This window comes from Oryzias latipes, chromosome 12, assembly GCF_053564925.1.
Source record: "Oryzias latipes strain Hd-rR chromosome 12, Olatipes_Hd-rR_3.1".
In the NCBI taxonomy this organism is placed as follows: Eukaryota; Metazoa; Chordata; class Actinopteri; order Beloniformes; family Adrianichthyidae; genus Oryzias; species Oryzias latipes.
Window position 1 is genome coordinate 23,989,766 of NC_136248.1, and position 8,828 is coordinate 23,998,593.

The 8,828-nt window shown below is 36.3% G+C and overlaps 2 protein-coding genes and 1 long non-coding RNA gene across 4 annotated transcripts; all 3 read right to left on the reverse strand.

Moving 5' to 3' along the window:
- Positions 1 to 303: 303 nt before the first annotated feature.
- On the reverse strand, positions 304 to 3,863 carry edf1 (endothelial differentiation-related factor 1). The gene is made up of 5 exons (XM_004074580.4): positions 3,573 to 3,863; positions 2,673 to 2,724; positions 2,164 to 2,324; positions 921 to 1,014; positions 304 to 844 (listed from the first exon to the last, which is right to left on the reverse strand). The coding sequence occupies exons 1-5, from the start codon at positions 3,648 to 3,650 to the stop codon at positions 783 to 785; spliced, it is 447 nt and encodes a 148-aa protein (XP_004074628.1). The 5' UTR covers positions 3,651 to 3,863; the 3' UTR covers positions 304 to 782.
- Positions 3,864 to 4,775: 912 nt separating this feature from the next.
- Positions 4,776 to 5,637, reverse strand: LOC144996208 (uncharacterized). Its single transcript, XR_013659245.1, has 2 exons — positions 5,506 to 5,637; positions 4,776 to 4,959 (listed from the first exon to the last, which is right to left on the reverse strand). It is a non-coding gene; the product is annotated as an uncharacterized LOC144996208 (long non-coding RNA).
- A 1,048-nt stretch (positions 5,638 to 6,685) lies between these two features.
- LOC105355212 (uncharacterized) lies at positions 6,686 to 8,524 on the reverse strand. Of its 2 annotated transcripts, none has more exons than XM_023960727.2 (4): positions 8,398 to 8,524; positions 7,489 to 7,643; positions 7,299 to 7,403; positions 6,686 to 6,990 (listed from the first exon to the last, which is right to left on the reverse strand). In XM_023960727.2, the coding sequence occupies exons 2-4, from the start codon at positions 7,621 to 7,623 to the stop codon at positions 6,826 to 6,828; spliced, it is 405 nt and encodes a 134-aa protein (XP_023816495.1). In that variant the 5' UTR covers positions 7,624 to 7,643; positions 8,398 to 8,524; the 3' UTR covers positions 6,686 to 6,825. The 2 variants fall into 2 exon arrangements, with proteins under 2 accessions (XP_023816495.1, XP_011479894.1); XM_011481592.4 differs by having other exon boundaries at positions 8,347 to 8,487.
- Between the last annotated feature and the right edge of the window lie 304 nt (positions 8,525 to 8,828).

The following is an 8,828-nucleotide window of genomic DNA, read 5'->3' on the forward strand; positions in this document are numbered from 1 at the left end:
TTTCTCTTGAATAAAAAAAACTGCAGATAAACATGTCTTTAAAATATTATTTATTGAAGATTAAATTTGAACTTTGAAACATTTGTGGCAAAACTGGAGCTTTTACTTTACTGCAACCATTTCTGGTAAAATGATGACCTCTAGTGGCCGTTAACAGCCATGACAATATGATTTCAGTTTATCACAATCTGCAATCACCAAATATTTTACTTTAAACTTCCTAGATACTCAGGTCTTCATTTGTTGCTTTTTAAAGGAAATCCTGAGTTTTTTTTCAGGCAAAAAAGTCAAAAGACAAAAGCCTTGAACTGAGAAACTTTATTATTTTCGATCAAAACCAAGCACAGCTTTAAAACAACACTATAATAACATCCACTCGTTGTCTCAAAGTGTGAGAAAAAAAATGAATTCAAGCACTTCTGGTTTTTCATGCTCTGATCTCACGTTAGTCTTACTACTTTGGTCACGACTGCACATTCACCTTTTTCAGCGTTTACCATCACTGGGACAAAAGTGAGAGCTTGTCGCGCCAAAATCGACACAAACATAAAGAAATTAACTTCATGTTTATGATGCATTCAGAAATTTGTGGTCAACAGTGTTTTAGATGTTAGCATGCAGCTGCTGCGCTGCAGTGCGGCACCGGGTCCTCCAGCAGGGGGCAGGACTCCGGTGAGATCAGCCCGGGTAAGGAGAAGGATGGGAACAAGCTTTTATATGGAAGAGGGGGTTGGAAGAGGGACATATTTTGGTAAGGGGGGGCTGATTTCGAGGCTTTGTGATCATTTCTGCTTGGGTTTCGCTTCGAGCGGTAGGCCAATGTCCTTCCCTCGCAGCTTCATACCTGAGAACGAGATAGGCGGGACTTTGTAACTGCGACACTGAACACGCCGATGAATTTGTGACCACCGAGTTCTTACCGATCACTCGCTCGATTTTACCCATGACCTGGTTGTTTGGTATTGCTTTGCCACTCTCATAGTCTGCGATGATTTGAGGTTTCTCGTTTACTTTCTGTGGGAAACACATTTGTTTAGACCAGTGTGATTGTGGGAAAAATCTTTGCACAGAAATGAGCATTTCTAGCTATTCAGATCAAAAATAATATTAATAACCCCATTGCTTCTGATTTTGTTTCTCTTCGTGTATCCACTCCTCCTGGACTATTTTAACTCCTTTTAAAGCTACAGTTGTCCCTAAATTATGTTCTAAAAATAATCTGCGAAAGGTGACATAGGCCAAGTCAGCTTTTTTTTTAATTATTATTATTTTATAGATGTCCCAGACAGACATGAACCTTTTCTCACTTTTCTCTGTTGCTTAAAATCGAAATCTCAAACTTTCAAAGAAAACAAGTCCTTTATTATAGAATGTAAAGAAAATTTGGATCGCGATAGAAGATCTATGTAGATTTGGCAAACTGAATGCATTCTGTACAGGAGACAGAGTCTGAGGAGGTCAACAAATTCAACAGCCAATCAGGATGCAGATGACTAAGAAAGGATGCAGGAAAACACAGAAAAACATCAACAAGACCACGAAAGACAATCCGCAATTCAGTGAATGACTGCTGTACAATGTTTGCAGAAATGAGCATTTCTACCTATTCAAACCAAAAATAATCTTGATAACTTTTTCCCACTTTTAACATACTTACATACTTCTGAAGCTTCAGTGTTCTCTCGTTTTTTGCGGCATTTGTGTACTTAAAATAACCCGATGTAGGTGAAATCTGTGATGTACTCATCCTTATTTTTCATAATTATCATAGATGTTTTACGGCTGTAAAACCCCACAAGAAACACGTTTCTCAGGCAAACATCAAGATTTTCCCACTTTTCTCTCATTTAAACTCTCAAGCCTTTTAAAAAAAAAAAAAGTCCAATATTATAGAATGAAACCAAAGATCTGATCGCGGTAGAAGATTTGGCAAACTGAATCTGTACAGGAGACATGACACGAAGGAAACTGATCGACAAGGTCTGCAGCCAATCAGGGATGCAGAACGCAAAAACATAAATTAAGAAGAAAAAGCAAACTGTAATAATAAAAAGAAAAATCTGCGCAAAAGTGAGACTGCATTACAACGAGGGACCTATGTGTTTGTAACGGAAGAACCAGGCTGTATTCGTCATGTAAACATCAGGAGGTGTGTGTACTCACAGTGGCGAGGTCTTTCTGGGTCAGACCTTTGGCCTGCCGGCCCTGCTGGATGACCTTCCCCACTTCCAGCGGGACGCGCTCGTGGTGGAGCTCCTCCGTCTCCCTGTCCAGTTTGGCCGTGTTTTTCGTCACGAGGTGTTGCTTGTTCTGCCCCGCAGCCCCTGGAGTTCAGCATGAGGAGTGTTGCATTAGAGGGTTTGGCACAAAGATGAAGCGTTGATCACAACCATTTATGCTGCATTTGTCCCGAGTTTCTAAAACAGGTGTCTTTAACCCCGTTCCTCCTGAGCTACTGCAGCTAAACCTGCTTCAGTAATTCTAGGTCAGGCGTGTTCAGGCCATCAGAAACTGGGATCTCTTGGATGACCGGTAATACTGAAGCATGGTTAACTGCTAAACAAGCACGCCAGTAGCTCAAGAGGAACAAGGGTGAAGGCACCTGTTCTAAAAGGACTTCCATGAACAGATGAGTCGGTTACTTAGGAAACGCAAAGATTTGAGACATTTACATTTCTTGGTCGTCTCGACTTCCTCCCCACGTCTCTGAGCAGCACTGATAGCCTGGAGAGAAAGACACGCGCACATCAGGTTTCAGCACAAAATAAACATGTTCATTAAATTGCATCGCGTCATCTGGCTCACTATTTCACATCAGGAGTTAATAAGTAGCCTTAATATTTGTTCTGAGAGTGTTGATGTAGATAAAAACAAAACAAACACGTGACACAGTGTGTCTTATTTTAAAATGAAGTCAGATGAGTCTGTCAAAAATTATAAACTATTTTCTACTTAGAAAAAAATATTTGTTTGCGATTATGTAAGAAAAAGACAAACGTTTGAATTTTTCACAATAGCAACAATATAAATGCTAGATGAGTGCTCTTATTTTGAAATATGTAATTACGACTGCCAACAAAAACAACAGTTAATCACAACACGTCTGAACTCATTTTTAAAATATGGTTGGAACCAGATTTAAACTGCTTCTGACATACTTTTGTAGGATTATATTTTATTTAAGTAATAGAAAAATAAATACACACTCGAGGTTCGACGGATCGAGCTGTTAGCTAGCTGACATATAGCAAAGCCACATGGAGAGACGTAAAGAATTACCCCATCTGACCATACGAACGCCTCATATTCCTGTTTATGTCATCGGCCTACCCCAACTAGTGTAATCTCAATAGATAAGAACCACTTCCTGAAAGAAATAAGCGATTAAAACCAATTTAAATAATCATAAGCAGTTTTTGGTGCAAAACCACAAAGCTAAACTCTTGTTTGATCCAAAACAGCTCGCAAAGGTGGCTCCGTATGGCTTCAATAAGCAGCAGCGGTCTCCTCGGGTATCTATAGAGAACTTTGAACGGGTGAGACACAAAAACAAACCTCCATACTTAACTAACCTGCTTGGATTTGGCCTGGGCAGCAGTGGGGCCCTTCTTCCTCAGAACAGTTACTGTGTCCCAGTCGCTTTCTGCCATCTTTTCCGGAGCACGCGAATAAAATGTCGATGAAAAAAAACGAATAAAAGTCGAGCGAAGAGTCAGAGATTGGACGTAGAGACACCTTAGCGGGCAACTCCTTCCAGAATTATCACCAACGTTCTGCCAAAACTTTATTTAAAAACAAGATATTAACAGTAGCGAAGCAGTCTCGGTGCTGCCTAGTGGTTGAGTTGAAGCACTACATGTGAGATACGATGCCAGTGCCAACTTCATCCTGAAGCTTATTTGGATGATTGACGTTTTATAAACAAGATATAGTGGTAATTTAAAATAAATAAAACCAATTGTTTATCGAACGATCCTCCAACGTGGAAAAACCATACCCACAGCAACCTGGAACATCCTCCTCATACTGGCCACACACTGTCTTTAACCTGTCTTAATTTAAAGTCCTTTTTACTTTTTCATGTAAATTAAATTTAAATGAACAACCACTATGAACAACAGAAGTAAGGCAAATAAACCTTTTTTATAGTAGTGTCTACAAAACAGTTTAAATAAGTAAAAGTGATGAAGCTTGGTAGGGTAAACAATTTTTATTTATTTATCTTAATGAACATGTAGACAGTGATGGAAAAGGCATATCTTTTCTGAAAATGAAAGGACAACTTAACATTGAAGTTCTTTGGTCCAATGTCGGTTTTTCAAATTAATAAATTCCAGCTGGGAATTTTGTTAGGTCACTGGGAAGAATGGCTGAAAGACAAATAGGTTAGTTTCCCAAGGAACAGTGTTCCTTTTTTTTTTAATTGAAATATAATCATTACAAAACTCTCGCAGACACAACCACACAATGATGCAGGGCACAACTCTTCACAAAAAAAAGAAAAAGAAACACAAAAACGTATGCATATATGAAAATCTATAAATATTTCAGCATAAATTAAATTTCAAGGCAATCAACAATCTGGACCCTAGATTAGTAACCATTCTGTAGCTGATTTACAAATATCATCAATAAAAGGAATTAATAATAATAATAATACATTTTATTTAGAATGTGCTTTACATTTTGGGTAAAATCTCAAAGCGCTAATACATTTCAATGAAGATAAATACAGTCTGACTTCATTTTTTAAAACACAGGAAATTCGGCCAATCTTTTTTTCACTTTTTTTTTTTAATGAATATGATATTTTCCCAAAATCAGGAGGATGTTCATTAATTTTGTTGTCTCTTTTGCCAGGGAACAGTGTTCCTATAGCAATAAGGTGAAGGTCATGCAGCTTACCATCTTTGATATTCCCATGTCAGGGCTGGAAGGGGAGGACGGGGAAAAACTGCTCTATAAAAGGAAACAAAACCAGAGGGCAAAACCTGAAAATGAACATATTTATAGAAGAAAAAAAACTAGGAAGAGGAAAAATACAAAAGCTGTAATATGTTTTTTTTCTTTAAATAAATATAGCATGATGGCAGGTAGATAGTTAATCAGATATTTAAACGAATAAAATGTGAAAATTTGAAGAAGAAGAAAAAACTTCAACTTTAAAAATCAAGTTCAAGCAGCAGTTAAACTTATTTGTATTAGGGATGATAAAGTTTGGAAGGTTTCTTATGCACAGAGTATGGTGAGGGAAATTTGCGTCCAATTTAAGTTGTTCAGAATTACTATAGGCCATTTTGGCATCAATGATTAGCACAAGAAAATAAAAACAAACAAATTATCCACAATGCTCAGTCTCACACATTCAGCAACTGAATCTAATAACAAGAACAAGAACCGACATAGAAGTTCTGATTAGTTGCTAGCAATGCATTACATTAGCTTGCTGTTGAGGAAAAATTAAACAACTTTTTAAAAAGTCGAACAGGAAAAATCTCCACAAACCGGATGGCTAAAGTTAATAAATCAACAAACAGGTCCGATTTCTTTGTCCGTGAATTACTTGAAGGATAACGCAAACCACGGCAAACACTAATCTGAACAAAACATAAAAACGGAAGTAGAAGTTTGACCCGGAAGTTTATATTTGTTCAGCGCGCTGCAACTGGATGACATCCGACCGGAAACAGGGTATTACAAAACGTGTGATACATTTGTAAAAGTTGCAGCGTTCATTTTATTAACAGTATCCAGTCAACGGTTTATTCTCATTTTTTAAGAGTTATCCAGGTAATACATATCTATAGATGTATAGATTTAGTTTTTAAAGACAAAACCTACATAATTAGCTAGGCAGGTTACCTCACAAATCCACGATTCTTACAATAATTATTCTTACTTACAGCATTACACAAAAGAGGAAGCGTGCAAGTTAAGATCTCAGTTTGTTTAATATCGAATTCTTCCAAAATACAAAAAAAAAAAATCTATATTAAAATCGCAAATGCTGTTTATCCATGCAAGCAACTTCTACGTCTACACTTTGGTTTTCAATAAAATATTTTTCTTTTTGTGATATCAATATAGAAACACTTAACCATTTGTTTAAATGTATATATGTTAATAGTTTTTGGGAGTTTTTTTTGTTGTTGGTGCTGTTCAAAGTTTCCTTTTCCTATTCTTATTGAATTACAAAAACACAGTATTATCTGGAGTGGTTTCTGGTGATAAATTATTTGGTTTGGCATTTAATACCTTATTAACATCTGGGACATTTTTCATTCACAAGAGCAGATTCTTAAAAATCAAAGCGTAATTTTATACATTTCATAAAGAGATATGTTTATATTTTAAATCACTGAAGTTTATTAAAAAAAAATGCAAGAAAACTGTCCACTTTCATTCAGGATAGCATGCTATATTACAATCCCTAGTATTATGTTATGTCATAAAAGGCTAAAATTCTAATTTCATTTTATTTATTTATTTTTTTTCATCTTTATTTCTTTCTACTGTATTCATGTGGATATGTATGTGATCTTTTGAAGTTCTTATAAAAAAAAAAGTAATCAATGATTCTAAAATATGACGCTATATTTAAAAAGAAATAAACTTTTAACAATGGCATTGTTGCAAGTAAAAAAACTACTTTTACCCTGCTTTTTAAAGAAAAAACAAGTGATCATTACTGTAAAAACTGTTTAATTTCTGAAAACAGTAAAAATGAGACACTAATGATGACAGGGTTCCAGTGCCAAGCTTTTTTTTTTTTTTTTTGGTCTGCATTATTTTGAATATTTGATGACTGGGACTGAGGTAGCGTCTTCACCAGTTACAGGACACTTCTGAGGCAGCATCGCTGTTACGTCGAGTGTAAATGGGGGACCAACCAAACTCAGACAGGGCATCGTCTCTGTGGTGGGGCCGTCCCCAGTGGGAGCCGCGTCTAGAACCCGGTCTTGCTGACCAAGTGCGAGGTTTAGGATTCATCTGAATAAGTAGAAATAAACATTTATATGCATGATTAAAATCAAATTCTAAAGTTTCAGCATATTTACTGAATTTGTTAAGGTAACATTTTAAAAATGTTGATTTTGTTTAGTTTAAAATATCAGTTAAGTTGGAAATTTGTTTTTCGTAACTAATCATACCTTAAATAAAATATGCTAAATGTATACATTCTTAAATTAATCACATTGACTTCTATTTCATATCAAATTTGAAACTAGAATGGAATCGATTCAGTGTTTTGGCAGATACCCAGCATTACCATTTACAGTCCAATATTGATTCCTAACCTGAACAAATACAGTCGTGTTCACATGAAGAGTCTCCGCTCGCTCTGACAGGTGATTCAGCCAGTCTAGGTGATCACTGACGGCTTGTGATAGGTCACTGGTGGTCTGTAATAACAAATAGAGACGTAAAAACAAGGAATAGGGTTCAGATAAAATATGTTTCCCTGCACAAGAATTCTTACTAAAGTACCCCTGACATGTTGTCCTTCAGTTCAATGGCAGTGAGACGAAGGTGCTCCAGTTTGTCGATCTGCTCCTTCAATCGGTCATCAAGCTCCTGCATCATCATCAGGCCTTCATTTGTCTTCACAGCAGACTTGGGCATCTTTGCTCACGAGCAGAGTCCTAGTAAAGACAACACAACCGAACCAGAGCAGGTGAAAAAAACAGGTCATCAAAAAAATGCATTTTTGATACTTGTCTTTATTAAACAATAATATGTTTTCAATCTTAATGCTAATGAATAGTAACTGAGTGAGTAGTACTGGTTTTGGATAGTAGATCTAGCCAGGTAAAAGCAACACCTAAGCTTTACTGAGAGGACCCGAGCTTGGGTGGGAAATCACCCGCGGACGGGTGAGAGGGGCGTTTTTTTATTTATTTTATATGTTTAAAATTAATAAGTTACACAAATAAATGTAACTCGTTAAAAAATAACTTGATTTACTTACTTCTAAAAATAAAAGTTAAAATGAGGGACTCTTAGTTTGAAAGCAGCTCCTACACATGGAAGCTGTGATTTTCAGAATAGATGTGCGCGGCCAAAAAAACTTCAGGCCAGGGAGGGAGAAACTATTTTTTCTTAAGAGGAGCCTGACGTGGCCATAGTTTTTTATGCATTTGGATCATTAAGAACTGATTAAAAAAACACGCAGGTCAAGCTTAGTTCTTAAGAACAAAAAATTACAATTCTGAATAGATGCAGTTAACAAGCAGCGACGAGAAAACATTCCCGGAAGGAACACATTCCAATCCATCCTGTAAACACAACTAGAGTGGTGGGATTTAAAAAAAAAGTAGTAAATGAAGAAAAATGGACCTGTTTTACCTGAAGAAAGACTCGATGTTTGGGCAGAAATCACTTTTCGATCCTACTAACCGTGAAACGTCTCCGATTTTCCGAGAAAGGTTTCTTCGGGCGGACTCGGCTCGGCTTCGTTTGGCAGAAAATTTGCAGGACGGCGCCTGTGACGTCATTGCGTCGCGATTTCACAGGCGCGTTGAAAGAAACTTTTTAAAGAAGATTCCAATATTGAAGATTCCAATGTTGATCATAAAGGGAAAAAATGTTAATATAGAAATCAGAAACCTGCTTTTGTACAATTTTACAATGATTTTCTTTCATATATTAACCCCATAAGTGACTTAAACAAAAATACATTAAAAACGGTCAATATATGTACACCATATGTATGGTGTGTTTGCAATACTCTGTTAAAGTGGGTTTGTAATCTTCATTATTTTATTTTCTTGCTAAATATTTTTCTTTAATTAAAAAAAAAAGATAAATTGTTTTCAGCCACAGTTTTA

What these genes read in the sequence shown, in the direction of transcription:
- edf1 (XM_004074580.4), bottom strand. Translation starts at nt 3,650, where the DNA reads ATGGCAGAAAGCGACTGGGACACAGTAACTGTTCTGAGGAAGAAGGGC. An exon ending in AGTCGAGACGACCAAGAAAT is followed by an intron (nt 2,325 to 2,672) that starts GTAAATGTCTCA and finishes GCTGAACTCCAG; the next exon opens with GGGCTGCGGGGCAGAACAAG. An exon ending in CCCAGAAAGACCTCGCCACT is followed by an intron (nt 1,015 to 2,163) that starts GTGAGTACACAC and finishes TGTTTCCCACAG; the next exon opens with AAAGTAAACGAGAAACCTCA.
- LOC105355212 (XM_023960727.2), bottom strand. Translation starts at nt 7,623, where the DNA reads ATGCCCAAGTCTGCTGTGAAGACAAATGAAGGCCTGATGATGATGCAG. An exon ending in TGAAGGACAACATGTCAGGG is followed by an intron (nt 7,404 to 7,488) that starts GTACTTTAGTAA and finishes TTGTTATTACAG; the next exon opens with ACCACCAGTGACCTATCACA. An exon ending in ACACGACTGTATTTGTTCAG is followed by an intron (nt 6,991 to 7,298) that starts GTTAGGAATCAA and finishes CTACTTATTCAG; the next exon opens with ATGAATCCTAAACCTCGCAC.